The 24,969-nt window shown below is 48.0% G+C and overlaps 1 protein-coding gene across 3 annotated transcripts in view; it reads left to right on the forward strand.

Moving 5' to 3' along the window:
- The window catches only part of SHISA6 (shisa family member 6), a 256,659-nt gene that overhangs the window by 23,119 nt on the left and 208,571 nt on the right, over nt 1-24,969 (forward strand). For all 3 annotated transcript variants that reach the window (XM_068531004.1, XM_068531005.1, XM_068531006.1), the window contains exon 2: nt 603-763. In XM_068531004.1, the coding sequence (XP_068387105.1) occupies nt 603-763 (161 nt within the window). The remainder of the gene's footprint in view (nt 1-602; nt 764-24,969) is intronic.

Raw genomic sequence — 24,969 nt, forward strand, 5'->3', positions numbered from 1 at the left:
CTCCCTGTGTTTGTGATTGCTTCTTCCTCTAAGCTTCAGCTGCATTCACTGTCTGCACCGTCCGTGTGTTCTGATATTTATCATTTTATCTGTATGTCCTGTGTTTGCAGCTAAATCACACCTTTCTTTGGCAAGGGGAGCTCTGTTTTGTACTTCTTTGGGTCACCCGTGCAGAGTACATGCTCCTTGGTGTGTGTCTTTCCATGGGGAAGTTGGTCCCCCTGATATTAGTCACCTGCCGCTGAACTTGAGGCCAGTGGTGGCCGCCCTTCACTGCAGTGGCATTCCACGGGCCAGTTGCTGTCGTATCTGCCTGGCATACGGGCTTATTTGGGGAGCCAGCGTTTTGAAAGGGCTCAGAGTTGATTGGTGTGAAATGAATGAAAGAAGGAAACCTTAATCACAGCCTTTTAGTGCCTGTACCCCCAGGCATGGCAGCCTCTCCCCTGTGTCCCCACTGAGACCAGCACCAGATGATGCTGTGACTGTAACTGAATACTGGGTCTCCGTCCATCAAAGGGCCGATGAAAGTAGCCCAGCTTTCTTTGCGGTTGCACTCACCAGCTCGGTGAATCTCACTGTGTGGTCTCCTCCTCTTTCAGGGCTCTGGCCGACATCTTAAGACAACAGGGACCAATCCCCATAGCACACTGTGAAAGAGAAGCTATCTCGGCTATCGATAGCTCTCCCAAAGAGAACACGCCGGTCAGATCATCCTCCAAAAACCACTACACTCCCGTGCGCACGGCCAAGCAGACTCCAGGTAAGTGAGAGCTGATCACCTTGCATCTTTGCTGAGGCTGGTGAGAAGTTTCGGTGGTGTTTCTGCTTCAGCTGGGCAGGAGCCGGTCCTGGAGCCCTGGGCAGGTGGCTTGTGGAGGAGTCTGGGGACCGTTCCCCTGCGGAGAGAGTGGCGTGGGAGACTGCCGCCAGTGAGTGTCCAGGCTGGAGCAGAGCTGTTGGTTTAGGGCGTCTGTGATTTAGTGAGTGTCTACGTAATCCTCTTCCCTGAAAGGCGCTTGCGGGTAGCCTTGGTGGTGGAGTATGGTCACCCTCTTGCTCACGTGGTGGGAAGGTAGATATCTGACAAGAAGTGGCTGCGCTCAGACGTAGCGACGGATGAACTGTCGGAATCTCAAAGGGCACTTCCTGCGGGTAAGGATTATGTCTGTGTTGTAGGGTTACCCTTTTCTGTGCTCTGTGGGTCCTCTGGATATATGATGAGTTGCCGTGTGACAGCAATATACCTTTTGCTCTTTTGCTTGGTCTTTACTGTGACCCATATGGAACAGTAAACAAAGCAAGGAAATAATGATAAATAATATAACCTCAGATTTATTGGGATCTTGCGCTGTGCCAAGGGTTATGCTGAACATTTTATGTGTATTGTCTTACTTATTTTTCACAGCAATCTTAGAAGTGCTTGTATTATCTTCTTTTTATGTGTGGAACAGAAAGGCTCAGTAATTTTCTCAAGCACATATGGTTGGTAAGAAAGCAAGCCGGCAGTCAAACTGAGGCATATAGGTAACAACGGTCAGGTCTAGAAACCCTAGTGTCCTAATCCAGTTTGGGACATGAATCCAAAGTATCTGAGTGGATGGTCTCCTTATAAGTGCAGGTGGGGAGCTCATCTCTTACTGTGAGCATTACCAGACAGTCTACTACTGACCCCAGTCTCAGACACAGCTTCTGCTTTGATACTTGGATGTGAAATCTTCACATCTGTCACCCTATAGCTTTTCAAAGGATGGGCTATATCGTCTGAACTAAACCTGCAATAAAGATATGCAGCCACTAGGTGGCAATAGATGTGTCCCAAATTCAAACTAGCAGATGTGCTGTTGAAACCAAATTGGTTTTCCATTCATTCTTTAATTTTCTTAAATGTATTAAATCAGAAATCACATACTTGCCTTTAAGGTAATGAGAGTTAAGTCATTTGAGACTCTGATAAAAGTTAAGGACGTTCGCCTCCCCCAAATATATACATATGAATATATATATCCATCCAACATTTTGCATAGGATTTAAGGGGATTCGTAGACCCTTCTGAAGTTAAAAATCCCTGATTTAAAAGTAAGAATGAGAGATCCACCTTTTCAAAAAGTCTAAGATGCATTTTTAGCCTGAATATCATAGATGTTTAAAATGTAAGCAATAGAAGAAGTGGGCAAAAACCCTGAGACCAGTAGTTATCTCCCTCCTGCATAGTAGAGTCACCTGGGGAAGCTCTTAAAAATGCTGATGATGCTGTGCCTGGGCCCCACAAATTAACCAGAATTTCTAGGGATGCTGCTGGCAGCAGTATTTTAAAAAATCACTTGAAAGTGATTCTAACATGCAAGACAGAATAAAGAACCACTCGTCCAGATGGATTCCTTTATTTTATGAAGGAAGACACCGAAAGGTTGTGCCAGTAGTTCTCAAACTTGGCTGCACATTGGAATCACCTGGGGAGCTTTAAAAATTAAGGGTACCTGGGCCCCACCCCCAGAGATCATAGTTTAATTGATGTGGGGGCATGGCCTGAGCAGGAGGTGATTTTAATATGGAGCAGAGTTTGGGAATCACTGGGCTGTGGAAATTGCAGAAAGGTGCCATTCTAACTAATGTTTTGAGGTCAGGCTCCTCCAGAACGTTGTCTGTGATTCTGGAACTTCAGGTCACTCTGGTACCCAAAGTACCCCTGGGAGTTTACCTTCATCCCTCTCTCTTCCGATCTCTGTCTTATTCACAAACCAGCTAGTTCCAGCCACTGAGTCCAGACTGATTAAGCGGATGGTCTAGATTTGCCCTTAAATGCCTTTCACTGGGAGGGAAGATTTGTCATTTCTTCTGGTTCCTATATACATCCTCTCCTCTGTTAATCTGAGAAGAGAAGCTTAAAGTTAAATGATTCACTCCTATGTTTTGAGAAATCCCTCCTATGTATTTCTCAAATTGGAACTCTTTACTTGGCTTTTAGAGATGGGAATTGTTCCCTGGCCCAGAAAGCATTCTCAGTGGTGATACTTATATTTAAAAGCAATTTCATAACCATCTGCAACGTCTACAGCTTGTAATGGACACAGCTGCTTTTCCGAATAGCTGATCCTTTGCCACAGAAGACTGCATTTTGAGCAGAAGTCTAAACAGAACTTTGTATAGGTGTTCAAAGTGGAGATTTACTGTGATTTTGCCACTGGTCAAATCCACAGATCACCGATCATAGGAGGATGGTGGCAAGAGTCTTGTAGAGGGATCTTGAGGACAGAAATCCCAGGAGGCATCATAGCATATGAGTAGTTCTGCTACTCAGAATACTGTCCAAGGACCAGCCACATCAGCAGTTTGTGAGAAATGCAGACTCTCAGGCTCCATCTCACCCAAAGAAGGAGAACCTGCATTTTCATGAGATCATGTAGCAAGTAAAGTTTGAGAAGCCCTGGAAAAACATGGGCTCTGACATATGCCTCTCAGTTTGTTTTCTGACCCTGTCACATGCTATGTATGTGACCTGGACAAGTTTTTTGTCTTTCTAAGTTTCCTCATCTGCCCTTGAGACTAAAAGTACCTGCTGTGTGGAGTTGTTTTATAAGTTAAACCAAGGAGAGCACTTAAAATAGGTCCTTAATGTAACAAATCTCAATTTTAGCCACGGCCGGGCTGTGGAGTTTTGCCCAACTCACGGCAAACAAATCAAATTAATGAGAGAAATAAAGGCATTGGTACCTTAGACCAGGCAGGGTCCATGAGGTAGTGTCTGGGATGAAAGCCTCTGGCCCCAGGCCTTCTGTGCTTGGCCCCTGCCTGTGGCACATCCTCTGAGGATGAAAGGGCTTGTAGGGCTTTATGGGACTCTTGCAAGTCAAAAGCATACCAAACCTAAACCAAACAAACAAAAAAATATATATATTTTTTGTTTGGTTTAAGGAGTGGAGTGAGGGTCCTGTCTTAATAAAAACAATGGTACCATGAGTATGGGGTACCCACTATGTGCTGGGTAGTCTGTTAGGTACTTCATTTACAATACACAGTGGATCCTGTAGCATTTCTTAGGTATAGGATCTCCTATTTCCACATTAGCAGAAAATTCCTCTTTCCTTCTATAAGAGCCCTTTACCCTAGCTCTTCCAGAAATCCCTTTCTAACTTTAAAAGGAGCTTCAATACTGGACACTTACTTTGGACCCAGAAAATCAGTGAAGCCCATTTCCATCTCCCACCCCGCAAATCTGGCTGCCTCTAGACCCTCACTACTCAAAGTGTGGTCCATGGACCAGTAGTGACTGCATGCCATGAGAGCTGGTTAGAAATGCAGACTCTTGGGCCCTTCCACAGACCTATTGATTCAGAATCTGCATTTTAATTTAACAAGATCTTTAGGTGATCTGTACACACATTAAAGTTGAAGAAGATCCCTTTAGCACAGCAAGCCTCAGCCCTGACTGCACATTGGAATGATGTAGGATATTCTGAAAATACTAATGCCTGGCCCTCGTCCCAAAGATTCTGATTTAATTGGTCTGGGGTAGAACCTAGGCATTAGCATTTTTAAAAAACTTCCCACACGGTTCCATTGTTCAGCAAACTGAGAACCAGAGCTAGAGGGAGATTATCAAATAAGGCAAACATGCTCGAGGACTGTGGAGTTTGAGTTCACATCAAGACCCACAAGATAGAGCTTGGCTGGTCCTTCTTACTGGGCTGCAGGGTTAAGTCCTCTGCATTGCAGGTGGGCAGGAGCAGAGGACTTGGGCTCACCTGAGAGAGGGATGGGGTCAGTCTGCAGCTATGAATGGGGACACCTGGGCAAAAGCAGGCACCAGTAGAAATATGGTTGGCCCTCCATCCACGGATTCAACCAGCCTCGGATCCTTTACTATGTTTACCGTCCACAGTTGGTTGAATCTTCGGATGTGGAATCTGCAGATACAGAGGGCTAACTATAAGACTTGCGCATCTGTGGAATTTGGTATCCGTGGCGGTTTCTAGAACCAATCCGGTGGATACCAAGTGCTGACTATCAGAATTGATTAGCAGGCCAAGCGGAGCCAGGCATCAGGAAACGTATCACGTCTGCAGTTGCAGGTTCCCTGAGCCCAGGATCTCAGAGGCTCGCAGTGGGCTTGTGTGGCCTTCATAGATGGGGAGGAGTGGGGACCTCGCGTGTTCACCTGGCCTGACTCACTCCTAAAGAACCTGTCTTGGGGCAGCTGGGGGAGAGTGGTGTACCCATCCCTTGCTGTAGCAATGACTTCGTGTATTAAGTTTCCAGAGTCTTGATATCCAACTCCCCATGATCAAGAGTGGCGTCTGCTGGAGGAAGTAAGTACTTACGCCCCAGCTACACACCACTGTGCGTTGTGTACCTGGGGTGTTAGTCATCTGCCTGCTGTCAAAGCCGCGTGCGTTAACAGCAGACCCAGGGAGCCAAGGGGCATGACTCCAAGCTTCGCGGAGACCAAGAATGAAGGCTGGACAGTTGACAGAGGGGCTCTCAGTCACAGCGCTGCATGGCCTGGCCCCTCGCTGCTCTGTTGAGCTCAGCTCCTATTACCTTCTGCCTTTCTCTCTGGGATCCAGACGCCAGACCCTCCTCACGCCACGCGTGTTCTTGCCTCGGGGTATTTCCGCCTCTGTTTTGTGGCCAGAAACTTACCAGCACCAGATATTTGTGCTGTGAAACTTGATGCTCAGGTGGTACCACCTTTCCTAACCTCCTCATCCGCTCCTGTTCCCTGCTTTATTTTCTTCCGAGCGCCTATGCCATCTAACATCATGTATTGGTAAGTTCACTGGTTTATTGTCTCTGTCTCTACCAGAATGTAAGCTCCATGTAGGCAAGGGTTTTGTCTTTTTATTCGCTGTGGCATCTCAGATCCAAGAACATTGCCTGGAAGATCATCGTCATTGCTCAATGACTATTTGCAGGGAATGACAAGATGGTCCTTCACTTGGATGGACGTAGGAGCCAGCCTGTAGGTGTTAGTTACCTACCTGAGTGCTGCAGAGCTCTCATCAAGGTTGTGTGCCCCTCTGCTGCCCTCTCTGCAAAATTAGCAAGGAGTTGGTCACGTTGACAGCCTAGTGGGCTGGTCATCCAGTGGAGAGCTGAGCTGGGAGGCCCTGGTTTCCAGTGCCCAGGCTTCTCCCCAAGCCCCACGGCTTCTCTCCTCCCATCTGGGGCCAACCCAGGACTCCAAGGCTCAGTGTGGCCAGAGGCTGGGAGCTCCGCTTCCCTGGCTGGGCTCAAGAGAGGCTGACACCCGGGGGCCCCGCCCATTCTGTTCACTCTGCCAAGAAAGACATCTTCACAGAGGTCTTGGAAGCTCAGGTAGCTCTGAGTTCATCTTCCCAGGAACAGGTTTAAGGCTGCAGGTAAAGCCAGACAGCCTGGACCATGCACCTGAACTCTGGGAAACTTCTGGTCAACCTCAGCCCCTAATGGGCAATGGGACTTTTCTTTGCTCAGTCATCCCCAGGGGAACAGGACTGTCTTATTCTAGAAGAGGCTGAGCTGATTGCCTCATGAGACTTCAGAGCTCTAAGGGGATGGTGAGATCAGCTGACCAAACCTGCCCTTGGCCTCGGAGGAAGCCGAGGCACACGGGGGTCACCCAGGTGGGAGGTGGTCGGGCCAGGCCTCCACACCCGGGCTCCAGTGTTGGAGATGAAATGTGGTGTGTGCCGCTCGACAGACCTGGGTGTGACTCTTGGCTCTGGGAAGTGGGAATGACTAACACCGTCCTCACAGGGCCATTGAAAGAGTTGGATGGAATGGCCCCTGTGTTTTAAGTGCTCGGCCCTGGCTTGGCTCAGAGCCCAGGCTTGGTAGCCATCTTCATCTCCATCATGACCCTGACCATCCTCTCTGTCCTCAGCTGCCTCTTCTCCATCTCTCTTGGCCATCCTCCGTCACTCCTGAGTTTTGTCTTGGCAGTAGTTTCTTCCCAAAACTGTACCTGTTGTTTGGACACTGTCCCCGTGGACTGCTATTGGCCTTTTCCAAGTGGAGTCTCCTTATTCTCTGCCCAGATGTTACATCACCTTCCTTCCCTCTACCCCATGCCCTGTTCCTGCAGCCATTGGTCCCAGCAGATCTCTGCCCGGAGATGATGGAAGGCTGACCACAGCAACCACGTGGGGCAGTCGCTGTTACTGTCGCCTCCTTGCAGGGTCCACAAAACCCAGGAAGTTCACTGAGTCAAGGCTGGTAGGAGAGAAGAGCTATCACTAATGCCTGATAACAGAGTAACACTGATTGGTGCTTATAATATAGTTAATACGAAGTACCATTTTATGTGTGTTACCGACATTGCATCGTTGAATCAGCACAGCTCTGTGAAGTGCTATCGTTGTTACTCCCATTTTACAGATGGGAAGATTGAGGACAGGGGGATAGGAAGACTTGCCCAAGGTCACATCCATAGTCATTGGTAGGGGGAGGATTCGAACCCAAGCCTGGGCTTCAGGCTGTATGCTGTGGGGTCTCTTCTGTTACTGGATTCATCCATGGCTTCAGCCAAGAATGAAAGGCAATTTAGGTGGTGGATAAAAGCAGAGACTGTGGAACCAGACTGTCTGGTTTGAATCCAGACTCTGCCTTTATTTGCCCATCTGTAAAATGGGGTTAATAATTGTGTTTCCCTCCTAGGGCTGCTGTGGGGATTAAGTGGGTGTTAATGTAAAGTGATCAGGCAGCATTTGACAGAGGAAAACACTGTTTCAAGACTGCACTGTCTCCTCTGTTGGGCACCAGGCCACATGTGGCTGTTGAGTGCTTGAAATGTGTCTCAGAGCCTCACAAGATTTCAGAGTTGGTGTGAAAAAGAGAATGTAAAATAGCTCCATAATTTTTTATATTGATTACATTTTAAATGATAATGTTTTGGATTTATCAGGTTAGATAGAATTTATTATTAAAATTAATTTCATCCGTTTCTTTTCATTTTTTTAACGTGACGACTAAGGAGTGTGAAATTACCTATGTGGGTCACATCTGTGCTTTGCATCCCGTTGACTTGGGTCAGGGCTGGTTTAACTGTTAAGGGTGTGGAGCGTCTACTTGAGTTCAAGTTTCAGTCTTGAGCAAAAATCCTCGCCATTTGGGGAGCTTACATTGTAAGGGAGGATACATAAAGTAAACAAGTACATAACTTCAGAGGGTGTGAAATGCTCAGGACACAAGCGGGCAGCTGATGTGTCAGAGGAAGGCACTTTTTTTTTTTTTTTTAAAGGTTATGATTCTGGCTGATAGCTTTTTTTTTTTTAAATTTTATTTATTTATTTATTTGTTTTTGGCTGTGTTGGGTCTTCGTTTCTGTGCGAGGGCTTTCTCTAGTTGCAGCAAGTGGGGGCCGCTCTTCATCGCAGTGCGCGGGCCTCTCACTATCGCGGCCTCTCTCGTTGCGGGGCACAGGCTCCAGACGCGCAGGCTCAGCAGCTGTGGCTCACGGGCCTAGTTGCTCCGCGGCATGTGGGATCTTCCCAGAGCAGGGCTCGAACCCGTGTCCCCTGCATTGGCAGGCAGACTCTCAACCACTGCACCACCAGGGAAGCCCCAGGAAGGCACTTTTTAAAACAAGTTTTATTTGATTGAAGTACAGTTGATTTCCAGTGCTGTGATGACTTCTGCTGTCCAGCAAAGTGCTTCAGTTATACACATATGTACATTCTTTTTCATCTTCTTTTCCATTATGGTTTATCCCAGGATATGGAATCGAGTTCCCTGTGCTCTACAGTAGGACCTTGTGGTTTATCCATCCTATATATGATAGTTTGCATCTGCTAACCCCAACCTCCCACTCCATCCCTCTGCTACCCCCTGCCCTGGGCACTTTTGATAGTCTGGTCCTAGGAGGTGGCATTTGAGGTGGTACCCAGCTGATGAGGAGGAGCCAGCCTTGGAGAGAGCTGGAGGAAGAATATTCTAGGCAGAGGGACCAGCACGTGCAAAGGCCCTGAGGCGTGAGCAAACCTGGCCTGTTCAAGGAACAGAAAGCAGACACAGGTGGAGTGGCAGGTGTGTGATGAGAACAGAGGGGTAGACACAGGCCAGTCACGCAGGGTTTTGGAGGCCAGGGTAGAGTGTGGATGTTGTTTAACTATGCTGATCTGATGTCTGGTTTAATAAGACAACCTTGGACGTGGGCTCTGTTGAGAAGCAGGATAGATGACCAGTTAGCATTTCTAATAGCAAGATGGGTTAATGAGAGAACTTTCTCTAACTTCTTCTTCCGCAAGAAGACACCCTCCTGGTAAAGAAGGCAAGATGCAGCAGCAGTAGCCTGTGAGTTTCAGAATCAGACAAGCCAAGGCCCAAATCCCACCTGAGCTTGGACAAGCTGATACACCTTGGTCCAGGGTTCTTCAGCAGGGCTTGGCGAACTTTTTCTGAAAAGGGCCAGATTGTAAATGTTTTAGACTCTGCGGCCGTAAGATCTCCATTGCAACTACTTGATTGTGCCACAGTGATACGTAAAAGAGTGGGCACCGCTGTGTTCCCATAAAACGCTGTTTGCAGTAATAGACAGTGGGCCGGATTGGGCCCGTGGCTGTAGTGTGTCGACCCCAGTTCTTAATTTCTCTCTGAAAGCCACAGGCACCTTCCAGGGGACCTCTGCTTCCATGTGACATGTGAATAGGGACACATCCCTCCCCAGGATGCCGTGGGGGAGTCAATGGCCTAAAGAGGGTTGATGAATTACCAAGTCCTGGCGGAGACCAGGGTCCTCAGCTTGACCTTCTTGGTGGTTTTATCTACCACCCAGGTGATGATGTAGAAAGCGTGCTTTCTATATTACAAGTGATGCGTTGCTAGGAGGGGTGGCCAGCACCCCCATAATGACAGACTCAGGGTTCTAAATGTCTCCCTGGGTGTGGACACCCCCAGGTTACGTCTGCTGATGGCATCTCCTCCTTCCACTGTGTCTCAGATCCCGTTTACTTCTGGTCCTCAGACGACCTGCTCCCTTGATCCACGACCCAACCCCCACCCCCCCATCTCTACCAGCTCAGTTCCTCCAGGTGTCAGTGTGCTCCCCCGACCTTAACCCAGGCGGGGAGCCCTCTTTCCGTTTCACACCCTCCCGCCTGCTGCTTCTCTGCTTGACAGCTGAGCTTTGCAAAACAGTTGTCTACACCCGCTGCCTCTGCTTCCACTCCTCCCGCCCACCCCTCGGCCCCGGCACTCCGGCTTCCATCCCCTTCCCCGCAGCTCGGCGGGCGGCCCTGGGGGTCCGGGGAGCCGGCTCTGCTGCTAGAATGGGCCTCCCACCCCCCTTCCACCAAAGCCAAAGCTCTGGCCACCCAGACCCACTCGGTTCCTAGGGGGCGAGTTCTCTCTGCTTCCCAGGCTCCACACGATGCTCTGCTCTTCGCTCTGTCTGGAACATTCTTTATGTCCACTCTCAGCCTCCCTGTTCCTCCTTGTCTCCCAGGTCTTGGCTTCCCTTTCACGGCCCCTGACTCCTGGCTGGGTCAGCCCCTCCCCTGGGCGCCCATCACTGCAGAGTCGGGGGAGTGGGTGCAGGGCGTCGGCCCTGGTTTGGACCTCTGTCCTATGCGGTCCCCCTAGGACACGTCCACTGCCAGCCCAGCTCAGGACCTGGCACACGCAAGCTGTGAACAGCGTATTAGAAATCTTGTGTTTGGGTCAGAAGAACCAATATGTCCCACGTGGGGAACAGCAGGTCATGTGAGAGAGTCATGTGGGTATAGTTGACCCTCTGTTTGGTCTGAACACACAGAGAAAATCAGTCGGTAGCTCTGGAAACAGCAGTTTTCCAATTGCATTGAAAAAAAACCCTTGGATCCGGATCCAGGGAGGTGACCGGCTTGTATTCTTAGTGTGTCCTACTGTAGACACCCATGCCCTGTGTGCCCCAGGGGCGGGTGGCGGCTTCCAGGACACCGGAGAGCCCTGGTCTTTAAAGATATTCACAGCGGACAGTGCTTTTTAAAGAACTTTCCACACGGTGACTTATTTAAACCTTGTAGTTACCCGCGCAGGCAGCCTATGATCAGGCCCACTTTGCAGATGGGGAGACTGAGGATCCGGGGCTTCAGAAGCCTGTCCAGAGTCACACCACCAGGAGGCGCCGGTCTGGGCTCTGAAGGCAGGCAGTCTGACCCCAGAGCCCATGCCCTGAGGTCCAACTGACTGGAGGTGCAGACAGGGCCCCGGGAGCTCCTGCAGCTCCGTGGAGCCTGCCCCCTGGTCCTGGGTCCACGCCTGGCCCTGGCTGCCTGGTGCATGGACTTGGGCTGGTAGGGAGGGCGCCGGAGGAGGCCGTGTTTGCTCAGCCCCTCAGCTCCAGGACAGACCACCTTTTGCCACAGACGGGGCACTCGCCCCAGGAGGCTCTAAGCAGGGGGGCGGGGGGAGCCATTGGGCATTTTCAGCTGGAGGCTGGGGGCGCTGGCCTAGCAACTTCTAAGGTTTCCCCTTTCTGAGAATGTACTGGGAAGAGTAGCTGGCATTTGAGGGCTGACCCTGTGGGTCCTCCCACGCCCCAGCAGACGGGGGCTGCAGGGGTGGGAGCAGTGAGGCAGCCGGTACCTGGGGCCCGGCTTGTCAGCGGCGGACGTGGATCTGACCCGGGCGGCCCGGTCCTGAGCTCGCTTGGTTAGTGGCTACACTGACTCGTCTTCCTCTGTGGATGCTGTGACCCCCGGGGTCAGAGCCCAGATGCGGCCAAATCACCATTCCATCTTCAGTGCCAGGCTGGTCGTGAGCGGAGGGTTTCCTTCCTGCTTCGCGGTGTGAAGCCGTTTAGAAAGTGAGTCCCGAGCTGTGTTCTGGTCCTGGGTGGGATGCTGGGTGATGGCTTTTCCCAGCACAGGGTTGCCTTGAGAAGGGGTGTGCCCCGAAGCAGAGCCTGCGGGAGTCCGAGAAGCTGCCCTTGGCCTGGCCAGCCAGCTGTGCCCGACACATCCTTTGGGCCCCCAGGGCCTGGTCCTGCCTGGGAGCTGCACGAGCTCGGGCAGCCTGGCCGGGGAGGCAGCCTGCACGGGGGCCGGACGGAGCCCGATCTCACCATGTGGCCAGGGAGCGGGCAGGGCCGCTGGCTGAGCTGGCCCTCTAATTGCTCACCACGCCCAGCAAGCAGGAGGATTTAGAATATTTCTGGCTGTTATCAAAGTGAGGAGGTGCAAGGGAGAAGGAAGGCCAGAGCACTGCGGACAGGGTTAGAACTCACAGTGACCTCGGTGAGTCGGCAAAACCGAGGACCGACAGAGCGCAGCGCAGCGAGGACGAGAGCAAGAGGGCGCTGGGCAGGCAGGACCAATGACCGAAGGACCGGAGGGAGTGGGTGCACGGCCGGGCGCTGGGGTTGCAAAGGGTGAGAGCTCCCAGGGCGGCAAGGGGAACCAAGCCTCTATCCAAGCGGGCATTAGGGGTCCTTTTCCCCAGGGAGCCCCAAGTCCATCCCACACAGTAAAGGATATTTAGGACCAATGATGGAAGAGGAGGTGGCATCCAGCCACCCATCACTAGATGTGAAGCACCCACTATATACTGAGCCAGGAGATGGATAAGACACAGCCCCTGCCTTGGGAGCTTAAATTCGGGAGCAGAAAGACCAGTCTGTATAGTAAAATGATAACCAGCCATACAGATGCCTCACCAGAACTAGCCACGTGTTCAGAAGGTTCGCAGGCCTTGTTAGGGCGAGTGCCTTGAAGGATGGTGGGGTTAGGCGGGATGGCTGAGGGTGCTTCTGGCCGGTGAACTGGGAGCAGCAAGAACCTGGAAGGCAGGGATGCTTAATTAAGGGTGATCAGTTCCTTTGGAGCTGTTGGTTGTGGCTTTTCTGTAAACAGGCAGCGGTGATTAAAGAACTGGGGAAAAGGCCAGAAGGAACCGGAACTCTGTGTCCTGTTGGAGAAGGCTGCTCCGAGCAGGAGACTTTTCTTTTTCCTTCTCTAAACATAAGGGCTGTGTCCCTGGGAGGGGCAGGAGTTATGTGGGAAGGGGCGGGAGTGCCTGCTGGGGAGGTGCCCTATGGCTTATTTGGGATGATGATGGGGGTTAGGGGTGGGGCGAGGTTGCACCCTGCCAGGGCGCTTGCAGAGGAGGCTTGTGAGGGTCTAAGGTGAGAGGTGCACAGAGGCGGAGACACGAGGAACACAGCCCCTGGCAGCGACTTGGGAGGAAGGAAAGGGGGAGGTCAGGGTGGGACTCAAGGTACACTGATCCCTTCGTTCATACAAAAACAATTTTGATCCTTTACTGGGTGTCAGGCACCGGGGATGTGGGAGGGAACAAAGCCAAGTCCCTAGTCTCAGCACTTACATTCAGATGGAGGAGACAGAAAAGAAACTCATAAACACACAACACAAAATCAGATAATGGTAAGCGCTTTGAGAGAAATAGGGCAGGAAAGGGGAGTAGCCAGTGATGGGGACTGGGGGGAAGAAGCCTGATTTGAAGAAGAGACCCCATTACTGGTCGAATTACTGAAGCAGCGACCTGAATGACAGAGAACAAACCACGTGTGACCATATGCTGGGTGGAGGTGAGCCCGGCCAGCCAGGTGTGTTTGGGGAACGGAAAGACCAGAGTGGCTGGAGCGGAGAGAACCAGGGTGGAGATACAGTAGTGGAGGAGGTCAGAGAGGTGGGGCTTCGCGGGTCATGTGAGGGTCTTGGGTTTCATTCTGGGTGTGATGGAGTGTTGTAGGGCTTGCAGCAGAGGAGTGATGTGACTTGACCTGTGTTTTACATAATCACTCTGGTCCTCACTATGGTTCAGCATAGATACTGGATCGGCAAAGACGGAGGGAACGAGATGCTGGGAGGAGGTGGAAGCTATTGCACCACCCAGGAGATGGGAAAGAGATGGAGGCTTGGACCAGGATGGAGGACCAAAGAAAGACTCAGCTTCAGGGCTTATTTATTTATTCTTAACATCTTATACTGAATAATTTTTAAACCAGTGGAATATTTTCAAGTGATTGAATGATGCAGTGGACACCTGTATGCCCTTCACCGGTGGTTAACATCTGCCTCTCTCTCTTTCTCCTCCTCCTCTTCCTCCTCCTCACCACCATCATCACCGTCATCACCACCACTGTCATTGTCACCATCACCATCATCAGCATCATCAGAACTGAACCATGTGAGAGTAAGTTGCAGATATGATATCATGATTCTTCACTCCCCACTACTCTAATCGTGTATCTTCTAAATTCAAGGATGTTCTCCTACATCACCATGAAACAATGACTAGATTTATGAAATTCATCTTTGTTGCAATACTAATATCTAATGAAGAGTGCAGGTTGTATTTGAAAGTAGAAGTGACAGCATTTGCTAATCGATTATATGGAGGGTATGAGGGCAAGGCAGGAGTCACAGATGACTTCAGAGATTTTGGCCAGAGCAAATGGCTGATGAGAATGGCTAGGCCAGTGCAAGGACCTGGAATGAATAGCTGAGAGCTCTTAGCCAAAAGAAAATTAGGAAGGGTCTGAGTGTTGGCAGATGAGCTGAGCTGGGCTGGGCTGTCCAGTGGCTGTTGCTGCAGCAATTATAAGGGAAGTCAAAGAATCTGGCTTGCTCTCTCTCCACACAAACACACACACACACACACACACACACACACACACACAAACACACACACACACTCCATAGGGTACATATACATATACATGCACGTACAGACTTTCTTCTCCCAGGGATCTAGACCTGAATTTAGCCATAGATTTATCTCACCATAACTAAGCAGAGTCAGTAATGACCCATTAGACTCTAAGTGCCTCAGGGACAGGAACATGTCTGCTTTGCTTACTGCATTCATGGTGCACATACCTTGGCCCTTAGTAGTCATTCAATAACTATATCTTGAATAAATGAATGACAGAATGAATGCTCTTACTTAATACATCAGACAGGAGGCAGCAATTTTAAGTATATATCTGCAAATGACAGAATACCTGAAATAACAGTTGCTGATACAAAAGAGAAGTTTCTCTTTCTCCTGTAAATGAAGTCAGTCCAGGCATGGTCTGACTCTATAGTATAAGGGAGCTTCTTATATCTGGTTGCTCTGGCTTCCTAAGCGTGTGGCTTCCACGTTGTAGCCCAGGATGGCTGCTCCAGCTTATGCCGTCACGCCTGCATTCCAGGTATCAGGAGGAAGTAAAGGCCAAGAAGATTATACTGCATTTCTTTAAGAATACTTGTTTGAAGTTGCCATACCATTCCCACTCATATCACGTTAGCCAGTGTAGTCTTTATTTTGGGTGACCACGTGACCAGTTAAAATATGGGAATTCTTTTGCTAGAGAAGAATGGCTCGTGGGGGACCATTAGCGATCAGTGTCATTGCGTGGCCTGGAAAGCAGCTGGGGCTGTGTGATGCCTTCGACCACAAACCCTCCGTATAAAAAGCCATTTTGAGTGGTGAATCACTGTGTCTGCCATCCATACTTTACACAGTAACATCACTTAGTTGCATCCGTAAGTGGACTGTAAATGCACAGGACAGGTGAGGCCACCGGGGCGCCCCTGCAGAAGTGTCTCAAGGTGCTGAAGGAGTTGTGTTTCCCTACTTTGGATTCTGGTAGGGAGGGCACAGAACTTTACCCCGATAGCAAAGCCAACACATTTTGGGAAACCTCTGTGGAGAGTCTCTGACCCTGTGTCCCCGGCTGTGTGAGCTCCCTGCAATCCGAAGCAGTGTCCTGTTCATCTTTGGGTCCCCGCACCTTCACTGCCGGGAACTCTGGGCTCTCCTGCACCCTGCATCCTAGCCTGTGCCTGCTGAATGAAGAGACAGCAATCAATTGAGATGATTCAGGAGTTATACAAGATGCAACAAAGCCAATTTTTCCTAAATAGAACATTTGTGGAGCCTTTGCCAGAACTATCTAGAAAGTACGTCGATGTGGCCATTGCCTCAGCCCAACCACCTACCCCTGCAAGGAGGCAGGAACAGTGTCTTCTGGATGAAGACCCCTGAGTAGGAGAGGGAGACAGCCGGCAGCGGGGCCGAAGTTCACACTTACTCCTCCCTTGCTTCTCAATTCTGATCTGCATTCAAGCTTTGTATTTCCCTTTGTGTGTGTTTAGCTTAGGGATTTATCACTGCAGCTTAGATCTGTGATGAAATAGATAAGCCTGCACTTTAATAAATATGGCATTTCTTTCCCCATAAGAATTAGATTAAAGGAAACGGGGCCTCAGAGGAGGCCGGGCAGGGCAGGCAGGTGGAGCTGGGGGGCCGGGGCGGTGAAGAAGACACTGCTGGCCAAGTGGCTTCAGGATGGGGGATGCTGGGGCACAGTTTGGGGTCGTTTTACGGGGAGGTGGTAGGGCATCCCCATGGCAGAGGGGCAGCCCTGTGTCTTCCATGGAAAGAAGCTAAAGCAGCGAAGTCTGAGGCTTGCTGTGGGAATCCTTCCTTGAGTGAGCAGTTTGGGTCCCCAACTTGACTCCTCCTTCTGGTGCAGCTGCAAAGGCATGTCCTGTAACCCTTTGGAAAGGATGTGGTTGTGAGGTCAGGGGCAGCAGGACTCAACCCGGCCACGGTCTCGGCTCCAGGGCAACCAGAGAAGCACCTCTGTACTGGGAAGGATGGGTGAGCTGTGCGACCTTGAACAAAGATGTTGCCTAACTTCTCTGGACCTTTGTTTGCTTTTCTTTCCGTGAGACTATCTACTGGTACGATCCTTGTGGAGACAAGAGGCAATGAATATAAGGCCACTTGCACAGTCCAGGCACGTGGTTGGTGAGCAATAAATCGTGAGCACTGGTATTATTTATTGTGGATCAGTGTTGCATAATAATCTTAGACTTTTTCTTCCATGGCTTTCGGGACAGGCAACTCTGTGGTTTCCTTTGAGCCCTGTGAACCCACTTTCCTAAGAGGCAACAGGATAGGAATCCTTTGAAGTCAGTAATATGCTTATTGTCACCTGCAGATGACAGGATTGAAGTTCAGAAAGGCTGACCGACTTGCTGAAGGTCACACAGCTTGGAGGTGACCGTGCAGTGCCAGGAGTGGTTCCAAGAGCTCGTAAAGACAGGCTCCCCCAGCCCTCCCGGGCGGGCATTGTTTCCAGCCCTCGTAGTAGTTTTCATTCATAGTCCTAAGGTCATGGAGACCAAGAACAGCAGAGAACCGAGAGAAAGAGACAGGACTAGGGCAGTGACCTGTGTTTTCAGCTTTCATGAGCAGCCGCACGCTCTCAGGGCTGCTGGGCAAACACCTGGCTCCTTAGATTTTCCTGTAAAGGCAGCTCACGGTGACCTTCAGAGCCGGGAAGGTTTGGCTGAGGCTGGCCCGCCGCCTCCGGCCTGTGGGCTCACGTGAGTCAGAAGGGCTGGGTGAACATACTGAGCCTTGTTCTCTAAGAAGGAGCGAGATGTTCTCCTACCTATATAAACATTTCTTAAATAGGAGCCACTGAAGAAACCAGCCTTGGTAGCATTTCTCTTTATGTTGTTGCTGCATAAAGGTTTGCTCAAGCACCTTGCAGTTCTTTTTTTCGAAACTTCCTCTGGGATGTATGATTGCTATGATGGAAATGTATTGCAAGTATATCGAGATTCATTAATCTACTTATTCGTATTATTAATTGAGTCCTGACCCGAGTCCAGGCATTGTGGATCAAATGATGGGGTTCTATGCCCGGGGAGAATTTACAGTCTGAGTAAATAAGATGTGTACCGAAGAAGAGTTACATAGCAGCACGAGAGTGAAAAATCTGCACAAAACTATGATTAAAGAAATGTTCACTTACCATCCTTAGGAGTAAGGTGCTGCCCTTAGGCCTGTGGAGCGAGAGATTGAAATACAGCATATGAAGCAGTGTGAGTCGAGGGGTACACGTGAGTCGGGTATGGGTGTTCATAGAAACAAGAGCAGGCTACGAGTTCATTCATTCTGTTACGCATACGCATTGGTGCGTACCTACTGCATACCAGGCACTGTACCAAAGACTGAAATGGTCTAAGGAGGCAGCATGAAGGTGTTGGATATTGAATATGTCCTTGAAAGGTAGATAAGACTTGGGTGGTCAGAAGTCTGGGGAGGGATTGGCCACAGCAGGAATGGGGTGGATTAAGGAAAACCATCAGGGTGAAAAGAGTGGGCTTCATAGGACAGAGATTAGGCCTGCCATACTCATGGTGGGGTGGGGGAATGAATAGTAAGAGAGCAGGTTAGAGAAGGGTGTTGGAAACAGAATGTGGAGGCCTTGAATGCCAGGATTTGTTCAAGGGGAATGCCTGAAGGGAACACCATACTGATAGTGGTGTCTGCATTCACATTTATACTCACATTCTAAAATAGCTCACCATTTCAATTTTTGATTATTTGTGGCTATTATAAAATACAGTTGATTTTTATATAATGACCTTGTATCCTGCAGACTTGCAAATTCCCCTATTAGTTTTATTAGCTTTTTCATAGAGTCTTTTAGGATTTTCTACATAGGCAATTATATGATCTGCAATAAAGGTAGTTTTACTTCTTCCTTTTTTACTGGATGCATTTTATTTCTTTTCTTGCCTTATTGCACTGGCTAGGACCTCCTTCACAATTTTGAATCAAAGTGGTGAAACTTTGTGCCTGGTCGTAAGGAGAAAACATTCAGCCTTTTCCAATGTGATGTGCATGCTGCATTTTTCAGAGAGGCCCTTTATCAAGTTGAGAAAGTTTCCTTTTGTTGCTAGGTTGTGGAGAGGTTTTATCAGGAATGGATACTGGATTGTGTTTATTTCTTTATCTTTTTCTGTATCTGTTGAGAAGATCACACAGCTTTTCTCTTTAGTCTGTTAATATGGTGAATTACATTGATGGTTTTTCAGATGTTCAAAAAACCTTGCATTCCTGGCAAAAATCCTACTTGGTCATGATTTCTTATCATTTTTATGTATTATTGGATTTGATTTGCTAAAATTTGGTTAAGAACCTTTTGTATCATTGTTCGTGAAAGATATTGATCTGTAGTTTTATTTTCTTGTCATTTTGGTTTGGTATCAGTGTTAATTCTCATCTCATAGAACGTATTAGGAAGTTTTCCCTCCTTGAATTTTGTGGAAGAATTTTTGTAGAATTCGCTTGTGAGGTCATCTGAGCCTGGAGTTTTATTTATTTTTTACAGGAAGACTTTAAACTAAAAGTTCAATTTCTTTAATAGATATAGGGCGATTATTTCTTTTTGAAACAACCAAGCATGACTAAAAAATGCTTTAAAACTTTGCTGAAGTCTCTGATCCCAGGACATCCTCAAAACATAACTCATAAAAAACCAGGGTGACCGGCCAGCTGTCTTGGCATGGTGTTAGATTCGAAGAAGCAACAGTCAATACCCAAACATAATTAAAAAGCAATTTGAATCTTTACCTGGTATTTTGGCAGAAAAAAACAAAGGGAATCTATGAAACGTTTGTAGTGTACAACAAATTTTAGAAATTAAAATAATTAAAAAATTTTAAGAATTTAGAAACTTTTTTTCATCTTCCTCACTCTCAATGCCTTATGTATTGTCAGAAGCTGCTTCCCCAAACACTCTCCTTTCTCACAAAACTCCCCCAAACTCAGCCCACTGGCCTCTGCAGGTCTCCCCCATCATGACTGTAAATCAACTTACAGTGTCTTGTTCTTTGGAATTCTCTGTCTTGGCTCATTGAGGTAGAAAGTAGAAGGGAGGAAGGGACAAGAGAGCAAACGGTTTGGACTAAACATATTCTTGTTTATTTCCTATCACACCGCATATTCACCACTGTAACCTAGAGACATAAATGGCTGGGCATCTCCCCAACCGCCCCCCAAGCAGAGGGGACACCTGACAAGCCCCAGGCGCAAGGAGATGGCGCCTCACTCAGACTCCGAGTCTGCAAACTGGAGTTTAGATGGCGGCATTCTCTCTGATTTCCCCCAAAGCCACATTCCACATTCAGGTTTGTAGAGTGGAGAGCTCAACACAGCTTTTCATTAAAAAGCAGTCCTGCTGTTTGTATATGATTTGTTCCAGGACAGTTTAATTGATCTAGTGGAGTGCAAAAATCATTGAACTTGAAGCAGAAGACCCTGGGTGTTTTTTGTTTGGTTTTTTTTTTTTAATTAATTAATTTATTTATTTATTTTTGGCTGTGTTGGGTCTTCGTTTCTGTGCAAGGGCTTTTTCTAGTTGTGGCGAGCGGGGGCCACTCTTCATCGCGGTGCGCGGGCCTCTCACTGTCGCGGCCTCTCTTGTCGCGGAGCACAGGCTCCAGACGCGCAGGCTCAGTAGTTGTGGCTCACGGGCCTAGTTGCTCCGCGGCATGTGGGATCTTCCCAGACCAGGGCTCGAACCCGTGTCCCCTGCATTGGCGGGCAGATTCTCAACCACTGCGCCACCAGGGAAGCCGCCGACCCTGGGTGTTTTTCCCAACCAAATCTTCAGATTTTTCATCTGATAAAACTTTCTACTTCTCAGGGGTATTGAACTCTGTAAGGTGTCCCCACAAAAATATTAACCATTATGGGACTTCCCTGGTGGTCCAGTGATTAAGACTTCGCGTTTCCAATGCAGGGAGTGTGGGTTCCATCCCTGGTAAGGGAACTAAGATCCCACATGCCATTAAAAAAAAAAAATTAACTGTCACTTACTGTCCTTTTAGACAATATATGTAATAAAAGTTCATTGCATTCAGATAGCGCTCTACAAAAGCAAATATATATGTATGTATATATAGGTTTATGTATACATATATCAGTTCATCATCCCATGGGTCTTTTGAGGAAGAAATAATTCTTTTCATTTAACAGGTGATTCTGTCCGGAGATTCAGAAGGTTTAATTAATGTGTCCATCATCACACAGCCTATAGGTATTAAAACCCAAACTTGAACTCAGGTCCTCTGATTCAAGGTCTGTTTTTCTTTCTGCTTCTCCATTCTGCCCCGATTTACAACTTAGCCACTTGTTTGCCTGCTACAGAATTAAAATTAAGTAGGTCTGAAGCCTCATGCTGGATAAACGCAGGCGTGTGCTTTTTTTTCTGTTCTTTGGAATCTGAATTAAGGAAAACAAGCTAGTCACTTTCAAATGATGTCAGCAGGTACTGCACAAAGCACATAACCCTAGCACCATGCTTGGAGAACTCAAACTATTCATTGCATGCAAAAATACCATGTTAATAATGCAGGTACTCAACACCTATACTCTGTTGGAATAGGGGAGGGGCATATAACAGCAGTAGGGTGCAGTTTTGGATTTCAATAGAATAAAACTCTAGTGGCTAATAAGGAATTTCCAATTTTGTCCTTCACTGTGGGAAGACTTATATTTCTATTGCTCTTACGGAAGCATAGTGGAAAATAATCTATAGAATTCTTTAGCCTGAGCTTTATGTGAAGTTTGTACTTTAGGCTTGATGGGTTTTTTGGTGGGCAGTTGTTCCCCACTTCCTCTTTAGTTCTCCTAAGCTTTCCTCACTCAGAAATTCTTGTACTTCTGCACAGAAAATCTTCCATTAGAAAACTGTGACTCCCATATCATCACCTCAAAACAACACACACACATGCACACACACACACACACACACACACCCCCTTACCTAGTGTAAAGAGTGGGAGAAGTGATTTGTATCGTTTGGGATTACGTTCAACTTCAGGTAATGGAAAACTGACCAACTGTGGCTGAAACAAATAAAGGCTGATTTTCTTCCCTAGTCAGAAGTCCAAAGGTAGGCCATTTCTGGAATAGGTTCAGCTGCTCAGCAGTGCCTCCTGAGAACCAGACTTTTCCCATATTTTCCTTCCCACCTTTTCTCTTCACCTTGTGCTTATGACCTTGTGACTGCAAGATGGCTGCCATAGCTCCAGGCTTTCTATTTACATTCCAGGAATGGGAAAGGGCAATGCCAGTGATCTTTATTTAGCTGGACATATTGCTGCCCTAAATAATGTGTGTTTTGTTACAAGGAAGAAGAGAGACAAATTGACTCTTGAGTGGATAACTCCCAGTGTTTGCCCTGCCTTTTGGGTATGATTTCTTCCTTCTTCTTACAGGCTCAGAAAGGACTTCCTCATTGAGGAGTGGCTTCTGGTTCTGTGCTCACTTTAACAAATCTCTCTGTAGTAAAATAATTGACATCCCTTGGAATTCATTCTGTTTTTCTTAATGACTCCATTAATGCAGTATTATACTTCTATAGCACTTTACATTTTCACTGCCACGGTCCCATTTAAACTCGACAGTGGTCCTGAGATAGAATATCACCTCCATCCTTCAAGGGAGGAAACTGAGACCTCAGAAGTTTAGTGATGTGTTCAGCCCTGGTCCTCCTCATCTGGGGCTCCGTCCCACTCCTCCACCCCTGTTTCTCCTAACCGGAGTTGGCGTGGCTCTGAGCAGATGCTACCTCAGGAAGACCCTTCTGGCCCGATGGCCTGCCACTCAGCTCAGGACACCGAACTTGGTGCCGTTCTGCAAACACATGTGGCATTTTGATGACATGAAATTGGCAAGGAAAAAATATCCTGGAAAGTATTCCGCAAGTTTCAGGTTTCACTGATACACACACACTCACATACATACAGGCACCTTAGCAGTAAATCTTCACAGATGAGGCACTGCGGTTGGGGCATCTGCTCATTACAGTTTGATCGGAGGAGCTTCGCATGCGTTGCTGGAAGTCTGAGCTGGGATGAGGTTTGCACATCCCGTTTGGTGTGTCAGACAGATGGGGCTGGACTCCTCACCCTGAGGCTGGGAGGCAGAGCATGATGTTTGCATGAGTTGCTGTCGTTTTCTCCCTTCCCTTCCGCCTTGCAAATGACTCTCTGGGGGGATAAGGATGTGGTGCTTTACGTACCCCACCACCCTCTATGCCCTGAGAAAGAGCAGTTCTTCCCTTGCAGTTGGGAAAGCGTGTATCTTAAGGAGAGAGGGGGATCATTTCTTTGTTTGAAATAATGATGTGGACGCCTTTTAAAAAATAAATCCAACTGGCAGCTCAGGGGCCTTTCGTTGGGGAATTAATTCAGTTTGATAAATACACATTTAATGAGAGCTTATCGGAGCAATGCGCCGATGGGCCAGGAAGCTCCCTTTCCTTCGCGGGGTGCGTGCAGCCCATGTGCCCAGGCTTGCGTGGGTCTATCTTTACTGTTAAAAAAAATTGTGGCCAAGATGGAGATGAGGGTGGCTGGGAAGTGGCCCTTTGGCACTTTGTGGAAGCTAGCGGCTGCAGTGACAACAGTCAGAGTGAGAGGGCAGGTGGTGCACCGCGACCGTGTGTGTATCTCTCTGTCAGGTTGAGGTGAGGTCCCAGGTGGGAGATGCATCTTTGAACTTGAGCTGTGCCACACACGGCCTCAGCGGGAACAAATGTGCCTCAAACAAGGGAGGTCACCTCCCACCACGCCCCTCACCACCTGCCCACCCCACAGACCAGGCCTTGTCACTGACAAGGGGACAAGGGCACATGTGTGCCTCCCTTTTCTACTGAAGATTCAGGAACAGGTACAAAATGTCACACATCCCTGCGTCATGAGCTTACACAAATCTGTGCCTTTGTTTTTGCTATTCTCTGTGCTAGGAAGTCCCTTCTCCCACTTACCCACCTGTGGAATCCTTGTCATCCCCTAAGCCTTACTTGAAATGTCACTTCCTCTGGGAAGCCCTCTAGGATACACCTCCTCCCTTGATCCACATCCAGATTATCCCCTCCCACTCCTCGATAGCTTTTGGCTTGTACCTCTAGTTAGCACTCCCATCATCCTGCCCTTTATCAAAGTCTCAAAGTCATGTGTCTGGATGTTGCTAGAATGTATCCAAGGATAATCATATCTGTCAATGGGAAAGAAATATCACTGGTGAGGCAGAGAAGGATTTTCTTCCATGAAAATGAGGACTAACATCAGTTTCCCTTCAAAGGAACCAGAATCCAGTCTAGGAACAGGCTCTTTCATTAGGTGAAATGTCCATTCAAATCCCATAGGACCTCAGGACATTGTGTCCAGAATTTTATAATTCGTTTACTTAAATGACATGAATTGGGAACCTCTCAGATATAGAACACGGCACCTACGTTGGAAGCAGGATTCAAGAGAAAGAATTTCAAAGTGTTTATTAGAATGATGGAAAAGAAGAGATGATATCCTGAATGCCTAATATAAATATTTTGGCTTACGTTTATTGATATGAGAAAGGAACCATCTCAGCTACCAGACATGACTATCCTGTTCTCTTGATGGATATGGCTTCTGTTGAATTTTTCCCCTTTTCTTTTACTTTAATAGTTTCTATTACTGGAGTAAAACATTTTCATTACAGAAAAATGTGAAAATGCAGTGAATAAAAGGAAAAATAATGTTACTCATAGTTAGTGGTTTACATTTTGGTCTTTATTTGCATATATATCTGAATTTTTAAAATGAAACTCTACAGAGTGTTTTAAAACCTGTTCTTTTTTTTTTTTTACATGGGGGTGGGGGGATTTGGTGAGGAGTTTTATTTTTTCTTAATTTTTATTTATTTATTTATTTGTTCATTCATTTCTTTATGGCTGTGTTGGGTCTTCGTTTCTGTGTGAGGGCTTTCTCTAGTTGCGGCAAGTGGGGGCCACTCTTCATCGCGGTGCGCGAGCCTCTCATTATCGCGGCCTCTCTTGTTGCGGAGCACAGGCTCCAGACGCGCAGGCTCAGTAATCGTGGCTCACGGGCCCAGCTGCTCCGCGGCATGTGGGATCTTCCCAGACCAGGGCTCGAACCCGTGTCCCCTGCATTGGCAGGCAGATTCTCAACCACTGCGCCACCAGGGAAGCCGCCTAAAACCTGTTCTTTTTATTTCACCATATATCATAAACATCTTTACATATTAATAAGTACACATACAGAGCATCATTTTTAACAGCTTTTCTTTTGCTATGGAAAATTTCAAACATATGTAAATATAGGGTCATCCCTCATACCCACTGGTGATTGGTTCTAGGACCCCTACAGAGACCAAAATCCCTTTTATGAAATAGCGTACTATTTGCAT

This window comes from Eschrichtius robustus, chromosome 20 (genome assembly GCF_028021215.1).
Source record: "Eschrichtius robustus isolate mEscRob2 chromosome 20, mEscRob2.pri, whole genome shotgun sequence".
Lineage (NCBI taxonomy): Eukaryota > Metazoa > Chordata > Mammalia > Artiodactyla > Eschrichtiidae > Eschrichtius > Eschrichtius robustus.